This window comes from Diadema antillarum, unplaced genomic scaffold, assembly GCF_040938485.1.
Source record: "Diadema antillarum isolate AM-2024a unplaced genomic scaffold, OU_Dant_1.0 scf00000029, whole genome shotgun sequence".
NCBI lineage: Eukaryota > Metazoa > Echinodermata > Echinoidea > Diadematoida > Diadematidae > Diadema > Diadema antillarum.
Window position 1 is genome coordinate 7,073,140 of NW_027270918.1, and position 25,031 is coordinate 7,098,170.

General features: G+C 38.0%; 1 protein-coding gene across 1 annotated transcript; it reads right to left on the minus strand.

Moving 5' to 3' along the window:
• LOC139737431 (uncharacterized) lies at positions 1-17,692 on the minus strand. The gene is made up of 10 exons (XM_071648110.1): positions 17,488-17,692; positions 15,068-15,202; positions 10,224-10,385; positions 8,669-8,803; positions 8,325-8,480; positions 6,237-6,521; positions 3,359-3,670; positions 2,608-2,730; positions 933-1,244; positions 1-92 (listed from the first exon to the last, which is right to left on the minus strand). The coding sequence occupies exons 1-10, from the start codon at positions 17,690-17,692 to the stop codon at positions 1-3; spliced, it is 1,917 nt and encodes a 638-aa protein (XP_071504211.1).
• Between the last annotated feature and the right edge of the window lie 7,339 nt (positions 17,693-25,031).

Here is a 25,031-nt window from a genome sequence, read left to right on the forward strand (position 1 = left end):
TCAGGTTGGCATGGTTTGGATGCCAGTCATGACACTTTTAGTTCGTACGACTATCGTCAGTTCCTCAAACTGCAGCTGATCTTCCAGGCGCACTAATAGAAGCAAATGTCACACACACAAAAGTTTCTCTTATTTGCGTCACAAAAGAATACAAGAAGATGCTTCATCCTTTTAAACAGTGTAAGAATTAAAAACATTAATCCCTTGAGGACATGGTCGCATGATCCTGGTAACTGTACATTGTGGGTTGATAGTCCATATCACCTAACATCACATGAATTTGATAACGATATTCGAAGGTCATAATTTTCTTAATCTTTGTCCACGTTCACTGCAGTTAACACTTCATAATCATGTTGCTCATGTTTCACAACTCCCAACATTTTCATTCAGCCCTTCATAGGATAATTTTTTTAACTGAATTAACAATTAGCCCTCACATTCATTAACAAATACCAATTTTAAAAGTAAGGGAAATGTCTAAAAAGAAATCTTGGCATTTGGTACTGATCGAATTTTCACATGATGTTGACTTCAGCTTTGACAATGGATCTGATTCAAATAGTTTTCACAAATCGTATGAGTGATTTGGCCTTTCATCCATCACTAGTGTTAAAGGAAATGTTCAATGATATCTGGGTATTTTGCATTTTGAATCACAATCCTCGGTGTTATTCAATTCAATTCATTTATTTCATTCTGCTTTTTCTTCCAACCAAACACAACACACAGGAAATAAGGAATTCTATCATAAGTATTTATACATTACAAAGCACGAAAAATAAACAAGTCAACAAATTAATAAAGATGAATTATGCAGTTATAACTGCAATCATTGAAAAATTGTAAAAACTGTGTTACTCTATAATGTATGTACAATCCTGGTAGTATTTACCAGATGAAGCTTACGGATGCTGACAACAAGATCTTACTTGCACACTTCGTCACTATTGTTAGCGAATCAGATTTGGGTCCGGTCCCTCCAGGGCCTTCCCTGATCGCTGCTACACTGATCTCGTACTTGGTGTCTGGATCTAGACCACCTAATACAGCAGATGTCATCGAAGCTGCTACGTTTGGTCCATCAATCCAGGTTCCATTAAGAATCCTATAGTAGGTGATGTATTCTGTTACAGGTGGGTCTCCAATATTATCAGACTGCTCATTCCAAGCCATCCACTCAATGGTAAGAGAGGTGGATGTTGATGCATTCACTGTTGGGGCAGCTTCCATTACAGGCAAAACTATGAAAGACATAACATCAAAATAAGAAAAGAAATTAACCAAAATACCAGTAATTAACTTCATATATGTATGTCACGCTGTGCATACATGTACGTATCTTGCATGTATAGTTCTAATGTAAGTTGGGATAAACAATACACGGGTTGCAAAATAGATTTCGTGTTTTTTAACCCAAATCTTAAGTAGATAAATCCTGCTAAAGCTCTATTGTCCAAAAAAAAATCTGTCAACTTCATAAAACACTGACCAGTCACACAACCACCAGTATTACGTGTTCTTAGTGACATGGATACTTACTCAAAACTAAATTTGTATTCACATTCAGAGTTAAGTGCCGTCATTTTAAATGAGTTCACGAAGAGTTATGCATCATTTTGTGATAGGTGTAGTTATACAAGGTTGTGAAGCTTTAATTCACGAACATAACAGTAGTACATAACAACCTTCAATCAGTATTTACCAAAGATGGTGCTTTATATTTCTTGTCATTATTGATAATTGAGGTATTTATGAAATGGGATTATCGCTTCCTTCTTCCTTAACTAGACACTGCAAACACAAACTGCCTTGCTTACATTGTATTTGCAAATTGCTCTAACATTAAAAAATACACCCACTCACAACCAAATGTGTAATGTTATAGTCTGTATCATACTTTCGATTGGATCGTAGCCTACGTAATTATGGGACCACTTACATACGGAAGGTGTAAAATATACCACCATTTTCTACGAAACTATTCAGATCTCATGTGATCCACAAACTACCTCATCTATAAGTACTACCTATAACTACAAAACAAATACGTACATGTATAACTTCAGAAAAAAAAAGTCACACTAACAGGTCTTTTTGCAGAAATACAACAATGTTTGGTGAACTACGAACCTGCGGAGATATGACACATATGTATTCATATAAGGGTGTCTACATCGTGGAGGCCAATCTATGAACACATTTACAATGCTTAATACCATAATGTATACCAAATAAATGGTACCTCTCATCAAATCCAAACTGTCAGATTATTTTTGCAACCGCAATAATGTACAAAAAAAAAAACTGAGCAAAATCCACAAAACATACATCTTTTGGTATTACCAATGCAAAAACGCCATTGTAGAACCCTGAACAAACATTTACTTAAAGATATGATGCACATCCAACCATTCTTGACATATCTCAGAACGTTTGTCTTACCATAAGTCACTGCATCAACAGTGAGGTTAGGTCGGTTTCCATATAAGGCACATACATATTGTCCGGACGTCATCCGATCCACTCCGAATATTATCAAACGCTTTACTCCAGATGCATCCAAGGAAGTCCGGGTTTGACTGATGCCAGAATCATCACGCACACCATCCCTGAGGCTGTAGAGGCTGACATCTGCTGCATTTGGTGGTGGGTCTCCTTCAACAACACAGGTGAAGGATGAAGGCTGGTTTGGATTTACTTTGACATTCATGGAGACATTAGCAATTCCTGAAAGGAAAGAAAATATCAGGTAAGTGCTTCATTAACATGACGTTAACACATGATCTCTTGCTGCATCACAGTTTTTGATAAACAGTCTATTCAAACAGTCTATTTAAAGTTGAATCCCAATTCTCAATGTTTTAACAGCGTTAAAAAGCAACAAAACATGCAAAATTACTGTATTGCATTATGAAGAACTTTGCTCACAGGCATGTTTATATAATAACATTGGGTGTTGCTGAATTTGATTTCTAATTGGTTGACAATTAGTTTCTCCTAAATGGCAATACTATTGTCTGTCTTATCAGAGTTAGGTGGTTTGCAAAATACAGCTGTAGTCTCAGGTATCTTAGGAAGAAGAGATTACTGAGGTCAAACAACCTTCAGAGGGTGGAAATAATCATGAGCAAAGGAATGAAAATTATATTGCTAGTTGTAATATACATTGGTTAACGAATTACTACGTCAAACGATAAGCCCTAGTGTATCATTCTTGTTAGCTTATCATTTCATATTAGCCATACATATCAGCAAGAATAATCTGCAAGAATAATCTGCATTGTGATACAGTTATTCTACAATCCTGGCAGTATCTACTATACCAAGCATACGATTTCTGACAACAAGATCTTACTCGGACACTCGGTCACTGTTGCAAATGAGTTGGATTTGAGTCCGGTCCCTCCTGGGCCTTCTCTGACCGCTGCTACACTAACCTCGTACATGGTGCATTGATCTAAACTACTTAATACAACAGATGTCCTCGAGGCTGGTACTCTTGGTCCAATAATCCAGTTTTCATAAGGAATCCTGTAGTAGATGATGTATTCTGTTAAGGGTGGGTCTCCAATATTATCAGACTGCCCATTCCAAGCTGTCCACTCAATGGTAAGAGAGGTGAATGTTGATGCAGTCACTGTTGGGGCAGCTTCCATTACAGGCAAAACTATAAAAGACATATTAAAACAAGAAAAGGAATCAACCAATATACAAGTCTAGTATAACAAACTTTGTATGCCACGATGAGCATCGATCTGCATGTATCTTGTATGTGATTATGAAATTGTTGATAAATAAGTTGATACAAATTGTACACGAGGCTACAAACCGGATTTAGTGGCTTTTACTGAAACATGGATAATAAATAGGTAAATGTAATTTATAAAGCGCTTATTACTAAAGTTTCTAAGCGAAATGAATTAAACAATTCCTGCCATGCCTGCTACAACTCTGATGTCCAGAATAATTCATGAAACATTAACCAGTTACATAATCACCAGCATCGCTTACTCCTAGAAAAAAAAGTGAGATTGAAACCTACTCAGAACTGAATGTGTATTCTTTCGCAAAATTTGTGTCCTTATTAGACGTAAAAATGAGTTCATGAAGGGGTATGCATAATTTTATGAAAGTTTCATTAATAATATCGTCATTTGAGGAAATCGCCCGGTAGGCAATTGCACTAGACCCCTGTAAAACACAAGCTATCATACTGCTATGTACGTGGAAATCGCTTCTACATAACTAATACACTCGCCCAAAACCATATTTTGGTATGAATGATAAATCCATGTCATACTTCAAGTTGGATGTTATCATTATTATGGAACCACTTATATTATGAACGGTGTAAATACGTCACCAGCTGTCTAAGAAACAAACAACTTTACCTTATTCAGACCTCAGCTGATCCACAAACTACCTCAGCTGTAAATGCTATCTAGTAACAAAACAAATACATGTATAACTAAAACAAAAAGAAGCCAGAAATTTAATAATGTTAGCAGATCTAACAACATGCGAGAGTATATAAGACATTCTCTTTTCATAAAAGGGTGTCTAAATTATCATCAAATTTTGAAGACCTCCTATCTGTATGAAATATACAATGCTTGATATATCAAATAAATAAAATACCACTATCATGATACGTGCCCCAAAATTTGAGCTTTAAATCCTAAATGTACATCATTTGGTACCACCAAAAAAAAAAGAAAACACCATCGTAGAGCCCTGTCACAAATGCAATGTTGGATAGCTCCTTGGATATGTCATTTCTGGTTGCCTATAGAATTCTAAACGTACGTATTATGCCATGCCATGGAATCAGTGTGGGCATTTAGTTTGTGTCTTGCTACCTTTTCGTCGGTTTGAATTTAGTCTAAAAAGAGTTAACACTTCCTCAAATTGAATAATTTGCGGTCATTAAAGTCACCGGTTGTCACTGCAAAGCTGCAATATGCACTTCGCATGATTGTAAGTACAAGTAAAGAATAGAACATTTAGTATAGCAGACTCAAGAAGGTTTGTAAGTGCCTGAGAAATCCCTGATTTAATTGATGAAATTGTACAAGACTGAAGCTCAATGCCATATCTCTGACAATTTCGGGGAGGTGTGGGTACACGAAATGCAACCATCACAAAACAGTAAAATTTCCTCAAATTGGAAGGACCTTTGGCTTCATTGGCTTAACCAATACACAAAAGCAACGACTTCAAAATCGTCCTCCTTGTCTACTTAGCCATTCGCAACCAAGCCCCCCACAAACCCACAAAAGCTACAAGGAATCCCCTTCGATCTTCATCACCACAATACTCTTTGCTTCAAAAACAAAACAAAACAAAAAACCCAAAGTTTAGAATGATCTTCCGCACATGTAATCAAAGGTTCTTCTCTGTTTTCAAACAAAAACTCAAATGAATGCTGGTTAATTAGTATAACTTGCCTGATTATAAGACTCAATTAATCTGTTACTTTATATTATCCTCTTTCAATGCGTGGCGAATCAATTTGAAGTGTACGCTTGCTTTTGAAATAGCTTTGGTTTCAGCGTTCATGCTCCCATAAACTCATTACACTAGTACATACTTTTACATCGTTATGAGCTTGATTGTAGATTATGTACTGTATGCTCGTATACTTGGATATTTACATGTATATGCTATTTTCTCACTCAGTTCTAATTATTTTTCTTTGTTTTTTTTTTTACTATATCTTTTATTTTAATCCTTCTACCCTTTGTACCTTGCTATTTTAGCTTTCATATAGTTTTGTCATAAGTACTTTGTGTCCTATCTTCATTGCGAAACGAATAAGTATACATTGATATTTTTCTTTTTCCTGGGACCAGTGGTAACAAGGTTAACTTTTTGCGGTTCCTTCATATTTCACATGCTACAGAGAATTGTCTTTTATGTACAGATGCTGACACCCTTTCTAGTCATGACCCACTTTGTATCATATTTTGAATCTTGTTTGTTTGTTTGCTTGCTTTTGCTCTTTGATTTGTTTCGTTTTGTTTGTTTGTTTGTTTTTTCTTAGTTTATGTATAGATGTTAAGTGAATTATGAAAATAAACGTGCTGGAACTTCTTCTGCATCTTGACGTCTACGTTCCCATGCTCCTGCTATGGTGACTGCTGCCCAGACCTCACACCAAGATACGCTTCGGAGAACCTTCTTTCACCAACCACACTAGTACTTCATAATATTTTTCAGAGCATTTGTCTTACCGTGAGTCACGACATCAACAGAGAGGTAAGCTCGGTTTCCATATAAGGAACATTCATATTGTCCGGACGTCATCTGATCCACTCTGAAGTTTATCGTACGCTTTACTCCAGATGCATCCAAGGAAGTCTGGGTTTGACTGATGCCAGAATCATCACGGACATCATCCCTGAGCCGGTAGAGGCAAACATCTGCTGCATTAGGTGGTGGGTCTCCTTCAACAACACAGGTGAAGGATGAAGGCTGGTTTGGATTCACTTTGACATTCATGGAGACATTAGTAATTCCTGGAAGGAAAGAAAATAACAGGTGCCACATTCACATGACTACAACTCGCAGTCCCTTCTTCATGTTCTTGTAATAATGTTTTAGACAGTCTTCTTCATACCCTGGTGTCACTATTCTATAGTTCAAAATTTGTTTAAAAACTTTTTTACACAGTCACTATTTCAAAGTTTCTCAATTACTTAACATTGCAAAAATATGAACAAATTTTAGCTGAACGGACCACCATGGACCTAATTGAACGAGTCTCTTCCTTTCCACAACATTCATATTAGAATTTAGCCTCGAGACCAAGTTGATATTTTTCCATTCTTTGACATTTTTATATCAATAAAAGTCCAATGTTATATTTTGTGATGGCTAGTGATGCACTGGCGCAAAACGATCCTAATAAAAACTCCCATTGCAATTCTGCCACTATTTGTAAAGCTGATGATAATGCTAATAATGATGACATAATTATCAAACATATAATTCTACAGTAGTACATCTCATAACAGCAATGATTATGATAGAGATAATGATTATTTCGTATTTACCGGTCGAGGGAATCCTTTTTAGTATGTTGCCTCAGCTCTAACAGAAGACCCAACCATTATCATTGAGTATCCCGGCACTGTCGGGTACCCCTTTAAACCACCACTAAACATGGTCAGCAGCGACATTGTGAAGAATAAAAAGTCCTTGTAAGATTTTGAGGCACTAGGTTACATTTAAACCATGGGCCTTACGTTCAGAGTCAAGAATTGTGTTTACAACACGAAACTGCTATCACATACCATTAAAACATTGTAAATGAAATTGCATTCTCCTCTCTACCTGTTTGACAGTCCCTCTCCACCCAGTTTGGTAGACACTGTCCTCTACAGATTCCTGACACTTTGTCACAGGTGTTTTCATCACAGTGGCATGGATCTGCACACCCAAGGCCATATAATGCTCCAGGGCACTCTGTTGCAATCATCATCAAAGTAACGACAGTGTATCCGCTAATGTCAGCTACTAATTACCAACGTAGTAACAGTCAAATAAACTTCCAGCACAGGCCAATACAACAAAGATGATGGATTAATAACTTACCCTGTACAATGTAGTTAAGAATACTTTTTTCAACAGATGCTTGTGTCACATTATGCAGTGATGATATTCCAAATATTTTCGTGTATATTAATTTCTTTAAAGTCATTTCCATGGAGGAGCAAATGCAGATGGGATAATCGCCTGTCATAATTCAGTTGCAACAGCCACAAGCACAAACGGAGGAAATAACACATGTCAAACTGAAAACTGAAATGCATTTGATATCATAGTTTTCTCAGTTTAACCAGAGGATATGATACAGCCTGTTTTGTATTACACTCTAAGAATATCTACATGATTCCTTTGCACTTTTATCAGTGTCATACTGAAAGCGCCTTGACCGGTGCAACTTTGGAACCTCTAAAGGTGCAACTTTGCAACTTTGTGGTCTGCAAGGTGCAAAGTTGCACCCGTACAGGTGCTCCAGTGTGACACTAGTGAAGGTGCAAAGTTGAACCTACTTTTCTTGGAGTGTACAGAAAAAAAATGGGTTTGTCAGTGACGGATCCAGGGGGAGGGCATCGGACGCGCGCAACCCTTTTATTTTTTGTTAGAACGAAAGAAATGAAGGGAAAAAAGGGGGTTTTGTGCGTCGCCTTTAATTAAAGGCGCCCCCTCTTTGCGGAATTCCTGGAACCGCCCCTGTTTGTTGTCATTAGATTAAGAAAAGCCAGGAGAAATTAAATATATATATAAATATATATGAGAGCAAATTATGTTATCACCTTGGCATTTAACTCCATCACCATAGATGTTGAAGTACAAGGCACACTGCTGATGTGGACACTCTCCTGTTATCTTGTCACACGGTGCATCATTTAAACAGTGACATTTATCTATGCAGTCAGTTCCGTAGTAACCATCATCACAGATATCTGGGACTGAAGAAAGAATGAAAAAAATGGAACACAGACATATCAAATCCATCTGACAAATATCACAAACATCTTGGCTCCAAATACACACTTATTGACAATTAATTTATTCTTCAGTGGGTTTCCTCTTTGACACTAGGTTTTAGATTCTAATAAGACTTCAAATAAAAGGCGGAGGAACTTTCAGTACTCACTCTGACAATTGTCACCAGACCAGCCTGTCTCACAGTCAGAAGATTCTGTACAGACTCCAGAATATCTGTTACAAAGGCCTGACTGACAGTGACATGTTTGACTGCATCCAGCTCCAAAGGTTGCGCTGGCACAATCTTTATCAATGATTGACAGGAAAGATGTTAAAACAAAAATCATGAAACATCATTTACACAAATGAAGGATTCATCAGAAAGAAAATAATCAATAAGAGGGTGCTGCTCTTGTGGGATTACGGATTTTTACTTCTCACCTTTTTTGTCAACTTTTATTGTGTTATTTTTCATCTTCGGAGACTGATTTCAACTTCTCAACTGCGTCAGTATGATTATTGTATAGTGGTGAATATGTTTAACAAATTTTTAAACGTCGTGTCAGTCTGTTTGGTACTACTTCTGGTTGTTTTATCTCCGGCCCAACCCTACAATCCAATTACATGATATTATGACCAACGTGTACTTCATGTGTACTACATGAACATGAATTTGATTCACTTTATCCCGAGTGGTTCCAATTTGTTGACGTATTCTCTTATTCTTTTCTTCAATCTGTACACGTATATCTCAGTTTTATATTCGGATGTAGACACGTATGTTCTATTGTCTTGTAAACAAAAAGAAATGACTGTATTTCATTTGTAATATATATTCGATGTAGAAAATTCCTAGTAAATTCATTTGAATCTAAATTCAAACTGAATTTGAATTTGAACTCGCTGGAGCCATGGCGTCGCGTGTCACTCCCATAGATTTGTCTACATTGGTACCAACGAGAAATGACTCCTGAACGAAGCCACCGGATCAGCGTAGAAACAGACGCCGTGGTATGTCCGAGTTCCGAGAGAAGTCCGAGAGACGTCAGTATACTTTGTTTCACCCAAACCTCGTTATCCCATGAAGCTACAAGGGTTTGTAGCTTCATGATTATTCTATCGTGAGTTGAGGGGAGGGGGCTGAGACTTGGAGGTTTATGTTCTAATCGTAATGCCAATTGAGTCGTTTTTTGTCGTGCTTGTATACGATATTTTTCTTCCAATTTGCTTGTTTGTGTGTTTGTTTGTTTGTTTGTTTGTTTTTTGTTTTTTGCATGTACAGGTATTTATTTGCTATTTCGTATTTTCGACGTTTATAACAATCATTCATGTATGTAAAAATCCCGCAATGAATTTCCTGACAATTTTTTATTGGACGATTGAAATGAATTGCATTGCCTTGAAGTGACCAATTGCCTTGAATTGAATATGAAGCTGTTATAATGAGCTGTTAGTGCTCTATTCAACATGTGCATTTCATCATAAGATACATTTGTATGTCACATCAATCAGTTGGTTTCAGGTATACCCTATGATATCTAATTTTTAGTCCTTGGTATTCATCAGTCAAGTTACCTTCCATCATAAAATATCTTACAGTAAACAAGTAGCATAAGTTGTAACAGGTACTTAGTGTACCTAATGTACAGTGGGGAGACCAATACTAATACAGACTTGCTTTCTGATTGCAGCCTTAATAGACTCACAGGAGAATGGTACATTACCTGTATCACAGTTGATTCCTTGTGTACCTGTATCACAAGAACACCCGAATGGATCAGGAAGGCAAAACTGATGAGGACTACAGGCACTGGCACGCTCCGATTTGTATGTACATCTGAACTCACAGTTTGGTCCAAATCGATTACCACCGTCGGTTCTGCAGACTAAAAAGAAATCAGTAACACACCAATACAGTCTATAGCTATTTTCAACACTTTTCCAAAGTTCATGATTCAGTAAATATTGAGTAAAATATGTAGCAAATTTCATGCAGATGTCACCCTTCAACCACCCTTGCAAACAGGTGCATCTTTGTTATCATTTGAATCTACCACTCCAGCTGAGATTGAGAAACTTCTGCGCAACATATCACCGAAGTCCTGCGAGTTAGATCCGATTCCTACCATCTTAATAGTGAAAGAGTGTGCTACAGTTTTTGCACCTATAATAGCCAGCATTGTTAATTTGAGTCTTCAGCAGGCATCAGTCCCGGTCTCATTGAAGTTGGCTTACATTCACCCTTTGTTAAAGAAGCCATCCCTTGATCCTGAGGCTCTGCAGCATTACCGGCCTGTATCGAACCTTCCATTTTTGTCCAAGATCCTTGAGCGTGTTGTCTTTTCACGATTATCAGACTATCTGCTGGAGAATAATCTCTTAGATAACCGTCAGTCAGCATATCGGCCGCATCATAGTGTTGAGACCTTACTAGTTAACTTATCCAATGATATTTTGAGAGATATGGATGATGGAAAGATTACTGTTCTCTTACTGCTTGATTTATCATCAGCATTTGATACTGTTAATCATACGATTTTGGTGAATACTTTGAAATCATTAGGTGTTGATGGTAAAGCTCTTGAGTGGTTCAAGTCATACTTATCTGAAAGGTTTCAGGTTGTTTGTGTTAATAATGCAAAATCTTATCCTGCTCCATTAGACTGTGGTGTCCCACAAGGATCTGTCGGGGGCCCAACGCTTTTCTCGATTTATCTGACTGGTTTGAAAGAGATTTTACATTGTCACTCTTTTAACTATCATTGTTATGCTGATGATATCCAGATATATACATCATTTCTACCTACACAAACCAATGTCGTTGACATCATTCAGAAACTTGAGGCTTGCATCCATGATATCAAAAAGTGGATGAGCTCGCATTCATTGAAGTTCAATCAGGAAAAGTCAGAGTTGTTATTTATTGGTTCCAAGGTTCTACTTGACAAGGTTTTAACGGTTGACAATGATGTGGTTATTGCTCCATCTAAATCATGTAGAAATCTTGGAGTATTATTTGATTCTACAATGTCCATGTCTGCTCAGATCTCCGCTGTCTGTAAATCCGTGAGATATCAGTTACGCAATTTGGGCATTATTCGCAAGTATTTAACTCGTTCAGCCACAGAAAAAAATAGTTCATGCTCTTATATCATCCCGACTTGACTTTGGTAATGCACTCCTATTTCAGCTACCACAATCTCAACTTTCACGGTTACAAAAATTGCAAAATTCAGCAGCCCGCATTGTTACCCTTACCAGGAGAAATACTCACAATACCCCTGTTTTGTCCTCATTGCATTGGTTACCTGTTCAATCTCGCATTGTATTTAAACTATTACTATTTGTTTTTCATTGCGTACACGGATCTGCCCCAGAGTGCAATGTTAATTTACTGACATTCTATAATCCTTCCAGATGTTTATGGTCATCCGATTGTAGATTGCTTGTTGTTCCAAAAACGAAGAAATCATGGGGGGGGGGGGGATCGGTCATTTGCACATGTTGGACCTTACCTGTGGAATCAGTTGCCTCAAGCTATCCGTCACATTTCGAATGATGACTCCTTTAAAGTTACCCTCAAGACTCATTTGTTCATGACCATTTTCCAGTAGAATTGTATATTATGATGTGTATTTTTTCATTATCATTATTGTGTCATTCATTTTCACGTGCATGTTTGTGTAAGGATTTTTGTATTTCATAACTTTCTCTTCTACTGCGCCTTGAGCACTTTAACTATGTGGAACTTTCGCATTATAAGTACCGTGTATTATTATTATTATTATTAGTTGAAACAACTATCGCAAAACCAATTCAGAACCACTGGTGTCCACTCTGTAATAGGGCCTATGATGTATGAATCATCTTGGATTACGGTAATTGCGTGCATCAACATCTCTTTATATGTGTTTTACTGAGTTCTTCATGCTTCAAAACATATATCTAGACATTTAAGTTGTGTATTTGGGTTCTCTGGTTGAAAAGTTATAAGAATTTCTGGAAATGGCGGTCATTTTGGACGCCATCTTGGATTAAGAAAACGCTCAAAGAGGATTTATGAGGAATTTTAGTATGTTGTTCTAGACATTTTTCTGGACCTATCCTGAAAAAAAAAAAATCAGCTTGTTACCAAAAATGTCCAGGTTTAAGCCTTTTTTGACGTAATGCTCTTGGACTATCTAGACTGACAAGTCTAATACATGTGGTAGTGCGCTTAAATGTTACACATTATCAAGTAGTCTTTACATCACAGGGGCCCTGTAGGTTGTATACTTTCAGCCATATGTGACCTGCCTCATATTGGAGGATAGAGTTATGTTCATTGCATCTGTACACATTACATGAATGAATACAGTGGATAAACAGGAAAGAAATAGAGCAATGGATAATGCAAAATACATTTTACTCTATGCACATGCCAATCGAAATGTGTTGATTGTCATTACCATGTGTCTGTGCTTGTGCAATATCCTCCATTTTTATTTTAACTAGGGATTTTGAAGATATTTGACAGAACCTGTTTTGTCATGACTATAATAAGGACAGCGGAAGCTCTGGATTTGACTTTTGAAGGAATCTTTGATTTAAGAGGATACTTTTCAACCCGGTGACACTTGTCTGAAAGATCCAACAACTACTCATGTTTTGATACCACACTATAAGTTTCGTGTTGCACATTGTATAGGCCTACAGTTAGTAGACGAATGAAACAACGTCACCCTTGTCCCACACAAGTTTTCATTTTGGATGGGCTCATGTTGTACGGAGACATTGATTGTTATACTAACCTTTGACGTAATAAATTAGAGTAAACTCTTTATTTGTCAAGCAGCGATACGATTATCTGATTAGTCTGATTTTATTCAACTGCTGTGGCTGTATGAGTCTGAGAGGATATTGAAAGTTCATTCATGTACTAGTGTGCTGTCATTATGCCTAGTTTTCTTTGAAGTTTTAAATTGCCTTAGCTGGCTATTGTTGGTACATCAAGGGCGCATCACATCAGATTGCAAATCATGTTGCAAAACACCTATTTTACCCCGTGAGCTGAACTTGCAAATGAATGGCAAACGATCTCTGTATCCGTACACCTTCAACATTACTTTTTCGATCCCAGCAGTAATCATTCCAGCTGGTTTCAGCCCCCTATCTGAATTGGAATATATAACAGGAATATATGATAGGAATAATATTCATAAATAGGAATCCCTATGTCAACACTTGCCAGCAAGCCATTTAGGAATTGTCAGTGCACTATAATGCACCGTAAAGGGCACACTCGTCTTTTCTCGAGTTTTATCCTGCTATCAAATGCTGCTAACAGCAGTAGTTCTTCTTTGTGCTGTACATTACTTGCGTATTGCGTATTTTGTTCATGCGTGCATTTCTGTTATTTATATGGATGTTTGTGTGTGTGTGTGTGTGTGTGTGTGTGTGGTTTTTCGTGACCACTTGTGTGTATTGTTTTGGTCACCATATTTTCCTGGTACACACGGCCAAATGAATAGTGCTATGTTACTTTGAGTTTGTATTTCGTTTATATTTTAAAACAAGTAGGACCTTCTGTTAATATTGTTTTGTTTTATCAGCATCATATATATCATTATATCAATAATAAAATGATCCAATGGTACATGTAGTTCAGCTTAGCATAAACACGTTTTATTGATATAATATATTGTTGTTATTTGTTTTTTTTCCAAGTGATCCTAGAAGCGTTGCTTTTTAGTGGAACACTAGTTAGCAAGCCTAAGTCCAAAATCTGATGTTATTTACATCCCTCGTATACGATTACATTGCAAATGCATTTTATTATAGACCGTGTTTGTCAAATTTGGACCCAGACCTCATAGAAACTGTGAAGCTAAACCTCTTTAGCAAGTAAGATGTGCAATTTTGTGATACCTTATGATTTATTGTAACCAGAAAAAAAAACAACTTTACAATCCACCTATCGTCTGTGACCAACGCTTAAGGTTTATTAGTTGAGAAGCATTGTTGAAGGGAAGTCTGCATTTGAATAGACTTAACAAGGAGGGTATTGTCCAACGAAAAGAACATGCAATTAAACAACTCTTTGCTATTTAAGTTTAACATTTTTTGACAGACTATGTCAGTCAAAAAAAAAAGTCAAATGAGACATAAGAAACTCGCTGTGATTTCACTGAATGTAGCCCTGAATTTCCTTCAAAAAGTTGTCATTGGTATATCATAACTTTATAAATATGTTTTATTCGATGCACGAGATCTTTTCATTTTTTTTTTTCAGAAGAAAATTCAATTAAAATTCAGCTTTGTGCAAACGAATGAGCAATATCATTGCTCATCACTATATTATGATATAACTGTTAGGTTTAAGCTTTATTCCATAAAATTCCATTCGTAAATCTGTTTTTGTCCAGTTACAATGCCAGTTATGGTTTCTTTCTTCATCTGATTCTATCACTAAAAAGTCATTTCACCATAGAATTTAGACAGAAAAATTATTCTTAGGATATAAGCAGCGTGTCCATTTACGTCTTAAGTCCAAACTAAATCCATAACCTTCCATACAGTGTACACTTACTCTCTAAGCAATTTGGTCCCCTGAAATTGTTTGGACAAATACACCTGCCAGTCTCATCATCACACACTCCACCATTGTAGCATTTGTCACAGACTCTGATGCAGTCAGGGGGCCCCCATTTACCAGCTGGACAATCTACATAGATAAGAGAGAGAGAGAGAGAGAGAGAATCATGGGTGTCGCATCAGCATTTCATGTTGTTCTATGAATTACCTAAGACACATATTATGATATCCTCATTTCGTTTTCGATGTCATATTCAACGATAAGTTAAAATATCACCAAATGCTTTGAATTCATTATTTTGTTTTGACTGCTTTGCCTTCCAAAAAAAAATTGTTTTGACTTCCGAAATTAAAACTCGTGGAGTATCTTCGTTCGCTTGGTTTATTTCTATAGCTGTTGTTGTTGTTGTTGTTGTTGTCAATATTAGAAGAATTACTCTAAATTCGGCGTCCCTTCTGGCTATTCAACGAGATGAATATATATTTAATTTTACTGGAATTTGATGCATGTAGGGATTGTCAATTGGGAGCTTTAGATTTTCGAGACGGGGACGTTCAGAGGGGGAAAAATTATTTTGAGCATGCGCAGAATCACGTAACAAAGTCGATCTATTCATAGCTTGCGCGCCTGAGTTTTCACTAAGCGTTATGTGCTATTTTGGGGCAATTCCAGCGTTACGGACATTATACATTTAGAGAATTTTTGGTGACTTTGTCGGCTTATTTCAACAACTCAGCATAGTCATTCTTAATCCGTTCATTCTTTATTCTAACCAACTCATCCTGATATGTCAATAGTCCAAGTTTTGATCAGTTGCTATAAATCATTTGGTAGATATTACACAAAACGTTTGCCGTTACCGACATTACATTTTTTGGACACAATTTTTTACCTTCATGTGGATATGTTGAGAAATTTATAAATCAGAGCATTAAGTAAAAGGAATTTTCCTCTGAAATGAGTGCTCTGGTCTTGTTTAAGTTGTAGATTGATAATGGTGTGCAACACATTCAGCATTTACTCTACAGGGTCACAAATGTAGCGTTACGGACATTATAACTTTGTCCACTTTTTAAAGTCCGAATATTGATACTTTAACACAGTCCATATCTCGGACAAGGCTAATATTAGTGGTTTTTTTTTTTTTGGTTTCATTCTTAACCATAAAATACTTTGAAACAAATTCTGAAGTGTTTCCGAATATGGAATAATGAGAGTCAAAGATTATGTGTTTTTACAAAAATTATCAAAAATGTTGCCCAAAAAGGTGTTTTTTTTTAAAGAAATGAATGCCTGAATACACTTTAATTGTATCAAAATACCACTTAAATGAACGAACTAAACAAGTTCTAGCATTTGGTACTAAATTAAATTTTGTCCTTGTAGCTCATATATATTTTTCAAATGATATCAGATTTATGATTTTCAGGAAAGGTAACATTTTTTGCGGAATTGCCCTTTACGTCCGCTCAATTCACGACGTAGGGAGCTACTTCACGCACCGATCTTATGGGGGCGCCACTTACAGAGCGGGTTGAAACCGCTCTGATTATATTTACTGAACCCGCTCTGATCATTTGTAGGTTGCGTCCCAGCGTAATTTAAAGCTACTTTTCAACACGATGCAGGGAAGAGGAGAACGTCCAGCTCAAGCGTCGTCTCAAACGTCCGCGCCGCAAATATAAAGCTCCCCAATGTTCATTGAGATGACACTGATCTTGGAATCGGAGATGATTATTGTTGTAACGTAACTCAACATGGTTGAATTACAAGCCTCAAGTGGTCTTCAAGGCAAAAGAACCCACATGCAAACATATTATGCCAAATGTTTAAAATCTTATCGGTTTTGGTCTATAATGGGGGAACAAAACACAAACAATTGTACATGGACGACAAACGTATGGGTATAGACTGATCGGCAACATGACAAACAATTGCTTGTACATTTTTGACGGAAGGGTATCGATGTTTTGTAATTTAGTGCAATGTTAAGTTTATATTTCGTCATTTAAAAAGTACTTATCACTGCAATCGCACAGAACAAGGCTCAAACTTGAGACTTTTTTTATTTCCCATTTTACACAGATTACATTAGAAGTCAGTGTCCATTCAAATGCATTTGTCAGCATGTGTAAAGAAATTTATATATTATGGTACAAAATAATGGAGTTTTTTTTTTTTGTTCTTCAGATATGCATGAAAATGGAGATGATGGTACTGTGTAATAATCGATGTACGTTAATCTGCATTTTGACCATACCCTATCTATAAATAATAATATCTATGATCTTAATCAAACAGTGACGCCAGGTTAACTTCTGACACACAAGCAGACAGAGCAAGGAACATTGAAACATTTTCCATTGTGATATTTCTCTTATACATCAAAACCTATCCTGGCTTAGATGACTAACCTCGAACAATCAATCTGTACAAGGCTCCTCTTCCTTGACTTCGCATGGCACTGTAGTGAATCTCATAGATGCCTTCATCCTCAGCCACGATTGGATCAGTAAACATGAACGTGTTGGTTGTCTGTCCGGTCACGGGGTCTCCTCCATCCTTTCTCCAGACAGGGTTTTCAAGAGAGCTATTACTGATAGCTCCCATTTGAATCATCACTCCTGTGTCACCTACATTCACTGTACGGGTGAATTTCCCATCCACAGGCTCAAAGTAGGCTAATGCACAGACATTATAAAAAATGCTTTATCAATACTATGATGATATCTATTACAGTGCACTCCCGTTATAACGAACGCGGTTATAACGAAATTCCGCTGACAACTAAATAAAACTTCAGGCTCCAACATTATCCGTTCTATGTTTTTTCATTGTTTATTCGTTCAGTTATAACGAAATTCCGATATAACGAAAAAAAACTGCCCACTCTGAATTAAATGAAATACAATTCAAAATGATCAATGATTGAATGAACGAAATTGAATGCTCTAAGGACTAGAGCGTGTAGAGCGCTAAGGAAAATCGTTAAATTTGAACACGAATTCACGAGTTCAAATGCAACTCTGATGAAGTTGACCGGAAAACCCCAAATTAAACATGTTAAATATCACAAGTTTCCCATCAGCTCTCACGAGACTCATCTTCTGTTCAGAGGATATTCCTCTTATGTAGGTCCGGGGTAGCAACTATGATTAATTCATTTTGAAAGTAATCACTTCTCTGAGAGTGCAAATTAAAGTGAACTGATCGAGCTGATTAGATTTTTATCATTAAAATATTCTTGTCTTAGATGAGCCCTACTATCCTAGAGCTATAAAAAGTGTTCACAGCCGGACTGATATTGCGTGCATCACGCACGACTGAAAACACGACATCATTGAAAACTCGCAGAAGAACACAAGTGCTCAGTGGTATAGTAGCCACAGCTCATCATTCATACAAAGGAACAATATAAACCTTAATCAGTTGTGCTTTCAATCAATTCAAGGATGCTTCTGGCTAGACCCGAATCAGTAGCAATGCTCAATTCATTCTCAAAACTAACAACTTCCCTGAGCGTGGTAAAAAAAAGAATTGTTGATTACGTTTCTGCCAAACTAGAGAGCTGCAAAATAATTTCATACTAGACTGTGAGGTGTGTGCGTGGGCATCAGTAAATTACCATAGTGTTACATTTTTTTTTTGTAACCGGTCACATAGATAAAAACCAATAACGTCATTCGTACACAAAAACCATTTGTATCAACCATACAAGGCTTATGACGGCGCCAATGTGGACTGAACTTTTTAAACCCTTTGAATTCATCCCAATTTAGCCTGGAAAATACAGCTCCACTAAAATACAATATGGCATCCCTTTCAACGTCCAACATGATTGTTTTCATAGCATTTTCTTTTACATGTTCTTTGTGCTAGGGCTTTGTGCTTGCTTTAATGGATGGAATGGCATCATAATGCTTACGGATCATAAGCTTAAATCAGTATTAAATTTGCCGGTTTTATGGTAGCTGTACAGTCATTGTCCATAAGGCTCTATTCAACTGAAGAAGAAGTTTTAGGATACACTGTAGTCTCGGAAATTTGATTATTGTCAGCTGTAGGCCTACATACTGTATATAGCAATGATTACAATTCATTCATACCGTCACTTCTTTTGAAGAATGATGATATTGTCTGGTCATCATATCCTTCTTGTGAACCAAGGCAGTAAAATGCTCCGAATCCCTGTACATCCCACTCAGTAGTGGATGGAAAATTTACACGTCTGACATCTCGAACATAGTCGCGGGATGCTGGAGGCTCAGGTGAAGTGTCACTGGGGATTGGTGCTGTCCTGCCATAGTCACGGGAGGCTTCTGAGGATGGAGAGCTTCTATAGCACTGCAGCTGGGTATCACTTGTACTCTCAATGTTTGAAAATCCAGCTGAAAGAACTGTGATGTAGACCCGTTCACCTGGATAGTCAAATTACACATAGTATTTCAGTCGTATAGATTTAAATTGAGATGTATCACAGATAACAGCTTTGTTATTCCCACGATAACATTACAGCGTTCAGGCCCTTGTACATACTGATCATGATCGTTAAAGGGGCCATGGAATCCAAATGCATATTGATCTGTGTTTATTCATAATACCCTCAACATCACTTTTGCGGTGAAACGAATATCTAAAAACATTCCATATATTTCTAATGATTTTTTCTTCTATTTTTCTTCAGATTACTTGGGAACGCCCACAAAAAAAAAATCCTTCCAAAACCAATCAATATTTATATTCTTAAGATGACATCATCTGTCAATCATTGCTAAAGTGCTGAAATGTCTAACAAAAGACATTGGAATGCACCTTCCCCTCGACTCAGCATAACTTGCATGTTTCTGTCATATTAATGTGACTAACAAAAGACATGGCGAGGGAACATGCAAGTTATGCTGAGTCCATGCCATGATGACCTCCTTTCGTCCCACAACATCCGCATTGAGCTTTGGCATGCAAAGGACAAGAACAAGAACCCTGTTGCCGAAAAAAACAGCCCGCGAGTTGGAGAACGAGCTCCTCCGCCATGACCCATCTGGTGCCCCCATCACGTCTTTGACCTTGTCAGTTGCCACTGCCCGCCTCAACAGTCGTCTTCGATCCCGTGGCTTGTCGGCAAGGGAAATGTTAATGCAACGTGATCAGTTCACATGCGAGCAGATCCCCTTTTCGGACAAGGATATCATCACTGCCCAACATGTTCAGCCGCTGAAAAATCACCCATACAGCGAGACGTCCAAGACTACATCTGCCCCCACGCTTTCTCTACCCCGTATCTTCGTTGGTGACCTCGTATACCTCCATGCTGATCGGTCAAAACATCGTGCCAGACCACGCTACCTGGTCTGCTCAATCGACGGCGAGTGGTGCAACATCCGGAAGTTCGTTGGCAACCAGCTACGCAGTTCGTCCTACCGTGTCAGACTGGCCGACTGCTTGAAGGTCCCTTCTACCCTTTCTCCTTATTCCACACCGCACACCATGTGGAATCTGATGACCCAGATGACAATGCTGACGTCCCACCATACCCATCCACCCCTCCTGGTTCCTTGCCTCGCGCTCCTCCTGCCGCCGATCCTCCGCCTGCACCTCCCGATGGACCCCATTACCCGGCTGGTGACCCTGCTCCCCCATCCCCTCCCTTGGATGCCCTTCCTCGAGTTCCCACAGAACTACCCACTCCAGCAGATACTTCTCCTGTCTCTGACTCTCTGCCCGCTCCTATCCAGGTATCCGTTGATCCTGGTAGATACCCCAGACGTGAACGACGTCTTCCCGTGAGGCTGCATGATTATGTCGTTGATCTCGTGTAAACACTGTGATTGAGATTATTTCTTATGTATGTATTATACACAGTTCCTACTGAAGGCACATGTGATTACTATTGTCATCTCAAACAATTGTATGATAAAAGTGTTATTACAGTTGTATTAATACTTTGTGGTTATATACCTGGTTGTTTGTAGGTCATACATACCATGCCACTTAACGTTACATACCTTTTGTGACTTAGATGTTTCCAGTATATTTTTAGATGGAGTGAGATAATGCATTACCCCATCACAGTGGTTGTTTTTGAGGGAAAGTATGTTTTGAACGTAGTTGGTTTAGTTGCAAAAAGCTAATACATAGTATTGCATATGTGGTATAGTGTATTCCTTCGCTCTGGTAGTTTTAAAAGTTGTCATTTTTGTGTTATCGTATGTATGCTAGTTTTTGAAGGTTAATACCGCCTACGTTAGTAGTTATATTGGTAGTAATATAGTGCCTGTTTGCAGGATGTGTTGTATTAATAGGACAGGTTATAGATTTGATAGTTCATAGAGGTGTCATTATGTAATATCATGAAGTCACATTCACTGTATCCATGGAATATATTTGTATACATATCCTGTGTTACACATTCGGCACAGTTCTCAAAATATCCGTTACAATAAGACCTTTCTTATCCTTGTAAGGTCGTTTATTTGTTTAGATAATTGTTGTGAGAAGCCTTACACCAAGACATTTCAGTTACTGCGTATGTACTTTATAATTCAGTGTGGGAAAAACACAAAGGGGAGAAAAGAAGAGAAATTACGCCATTGGTTATGTCGCCCCCTTGTGTCGGATGGAGCTATGTTCATTCCACTGGAGATTTGGTTTACGTCCTAATAAAGTTACAGTAGAACCGTGTGGCTGTGTCCTTCCTTACTGGCGCAGGGCTTTGGAAGGGCTTTCGAAAGCCGTTTAAACAGGGGAAAGTTGATAAACGCAGCCAAAGTCCTCTCACTATAGGCCTCAACTTTGCTGTTTCTGTCAAGAAAGTCCCTTTTCCAATATCATCCACCGGACACAACCAAATCTTCGCTTTCTCACCAAAACCGCAGCTGACAACATCCGACTTAACGTTCTCAACTCTCTGTCCGACGCTATTTCGCCCAAATCCAACGTCAAAGAAGAAGTCAAAAGATCTTCTTAAAACCCAAGCCGACAATTCTAAAGGGCAACTCCACCGTGGTCATGGATAGACAAGTTGTCTACCGCAGCAAGATCCATCGGTCAACGCAAGATACGCCAAGGTTCCTCGAGCTAAAACACCACATCACATCTCGCCACCATTTCGAACCTCTCGTAGACCTCTCCGAACTCCACATAACCATTCACAATCTGCACCATCTCCAACACCAAAATCCAACCCTCAAACATAGTCCGTTTGGAAAAGTTTTCCTCTTCACCAGCGTTCCTGTTACGGAAGCATACGACATTATCAAGCAGCACATCTTATGACCCAAACCTACAATCAACCAACTAAACCAACTCCTTATTAAATCCACGACCTGTTCCTCATCACCTGCCTCAGCTCCTTTCACTTTTTTTTTTTTTTAATTCAAGTTCCATATTCCACATTCCATATTCAGGCTTCATATTCCATTTGATTTCGGAGTAAAATATGTATAACACAACATTCAATTTTAGACATAATTTCACAAATGTATAAGGACATGTGATAAAATGATGTGTAAATATGAGGAACCTACTAAAAAGCAATGCTTGTAGAATGTAGGTTCCAAAGAAACAATATAAGCGTTTAGTACAACATGCTAATTACGAAAGATGACGAAACACAAGCGAAAATCGGTATGTCGAGATAATAATAAACTCTACAGAATGTACGAAATAGTTTATGATGGTCAAGGTAAAACTCAGGGATTCAATGCTCCATAAAATTGCACTATTAGTCAAAGAAATGTGATCAAATGAAGTCAAATAAAGACACCCGAGCGAGACATCATTGAGAATAAGAACAGATATATCAAAATGGTCACAGCAAGTAACTATACATAAGATTTTAAAAAATTGGCTTTTAGATTTTGCTTAAAGGAACTTAGAGAACTTGATTGCAGCCGAACAGAATCTAACTCATTCCAGAAAGAAGGACCGTTAGAAGTAATTGTCTTAAGGGCTAGAACTGTACGAACGGGGGAAAAGTGATATGATCCACTTTGTCTTGTAGGGTAATTATGAATATCACTGTTTTTAACAAACATTGAGGAAAATAAACTAGGAAGATCGCCAATACTCAACTTATACATAAAAATTCCAACGTGATACAAATACAAATCAGAAACTTTTAGTAATTTACTGGAAACAAACAATTCATCTGTATGATCCAAAAAATGTGCACGATTTATAATCCGCAAGGCCTTTTTCTGAATCAAAAATAACTAATCGATTTTAGTCTTAGAGCAATTACCCCAGGCCAATATTCCGTAATTCAAGTAAGGTAATAATAGAGTTGAATAGAGGGAATGCAATATTGGCTTGGGGAATATTGGCTTGGGAATATTGGGAATATTGGGAATATTGGGAATATTGGGAATATTGGGAATATTGGGAATATTGGGAATATTGGCTTGGGGAATATTGGCTTGGGGAATGCAATATTGGCTTTGTGGCACATCTTCTACAAGCAAGTCCAAGAAGCAGCCATGGTCTCACCGTTCTCTCCTATGAATCATCGCAAGCATTTTCATATGGAACACCTAGAAACTCAATTTCCTCAGACCTCCGACAAACAACACTGAGTCCGATACGTGGATCGACACCTTCGTCATTTTGGCCCCACAGCAGATCTGAGCTTCTAATATTCTTGACAACCGTAACAGACAACGCCTCTAACTAATATAACTAATATACCCTAAGCACTTGACGTTTCGGGCAGATTGAATATCCTTCATCAGCTTACCCGTGCCTTTCGGCTGTCACTATAGGCCTATGCCTCGATCCCGGCACTCTCCCTATGTAATGCTGCTTCACTCCTTCATTGTCCTCTTTGTAGGATCTTCTTTTTCCAAACGCAATCATCTCAAGGTCTGCATCCCTATGGATTTACCGTACTTTTTAAAACTCAGTTGAACTGCTGATTCTTTGAATAAGATAAATTGTATTATTCACCTATATATCAGGATGGGGTGGGAGAACGAGGGGGAGGACTTGGCGGGTATTCTGTATTCTGTTTTCAACGTCAGGTGATGACCAGCCGCACGTATGATACAAGACGATCATACTTATTTCCCCTTATAAGGCTTACGTGGTTTCTTTTCGAACTCATACCCCCGCCCATCTAAACGGGACATTTTGAACGCTCTGAGCTCTGCATGATCAGACAGTCGGAAATTGGAGTGCTCTAAAGTTATGCCCCTTTTGAGGCAAGGCTCAGGAGCGCTCCTGAAGGGTTCCAATCTTTGTATATATAGCGCTCTGCCGTGGAAAGTAGCTCATACAGTTTGTAATAAGTAGAAATTCCTGTGTACTCGAATGTTGTCATGACAGTTATTCCCCTGTCAGCCACTTTACGTGTGGTCTCAGTGATCAACGATTCCCTGTATGCCCCGCTGTAAATCAAAGGGTGTGTTTATGCTTAATTTGCAAAGGCAGAATCAGCACTTTATGCATAAATTAGGATCCATAGGACATTATGGTGAAAACAGCAAGATATCTCAACAGTGTGCAAAGACTATCAACCCTTCCACGTGATATGATGATCATTCCCATGGGAATCTACACTCAATGTTTAGTAAATTTACCATCTCGAGTCTTATGTCACAGTTAACTAGACACTAAATCTTGTGATCAGACACTTTCTTGCTTTCGTAGAAGTGTCATAGTCCAATAAGCAACAAAGACTTGAATCATAGAAACTTAATCGCACTTGAGAACATTTTACAAGGTCTCGGTAACAATTCAACATGAGTAAGTAGTCGTGGAAGGTTGTCACAAGTGCCAGTTTCTATAGTCTTTGTGGGTGTTCTTTCGCCAAACAATAATCCTTTCAAAGACAACGCAAACATGGTGTTAACGCAAACATATCTTTCTCTCGAACATCACCATGCAAACTCTCAAACGACACATTTCCAAGGCAGGGCCGGTGGAGCGTTTTCAAAAGTGTTGGGGCCACTTCCGGGTTTCATGA

What these genes read in the sequence shown, in the direction of transcription:
- LOC139737431 (XM_071648110.1), bottom strand. Translation starts at nt 17,692, where the DNA reads ATGATTCAAATGGGAGCTATCAGTAATAGCTCTCTTGAAAACCCTGTC. An exon ending in GTACAGATTGATTGTTCGAG is followed by an intron (nt 15,203 to 17,487) that starts GTTAGTCATCTA and finishes TTATCTATGTAG; the next exon opens with ATTGTCCAGCTGGTAAATGG. An exon ending in TGATGGAGTTAAATGCCAAG is followed by an intron (nt 6,522 to 8,324) that starts GTGATAACATAA and finishes CTTTCCTTCCAG; the next exon opens with GAATTACTAATGTCTCCATG.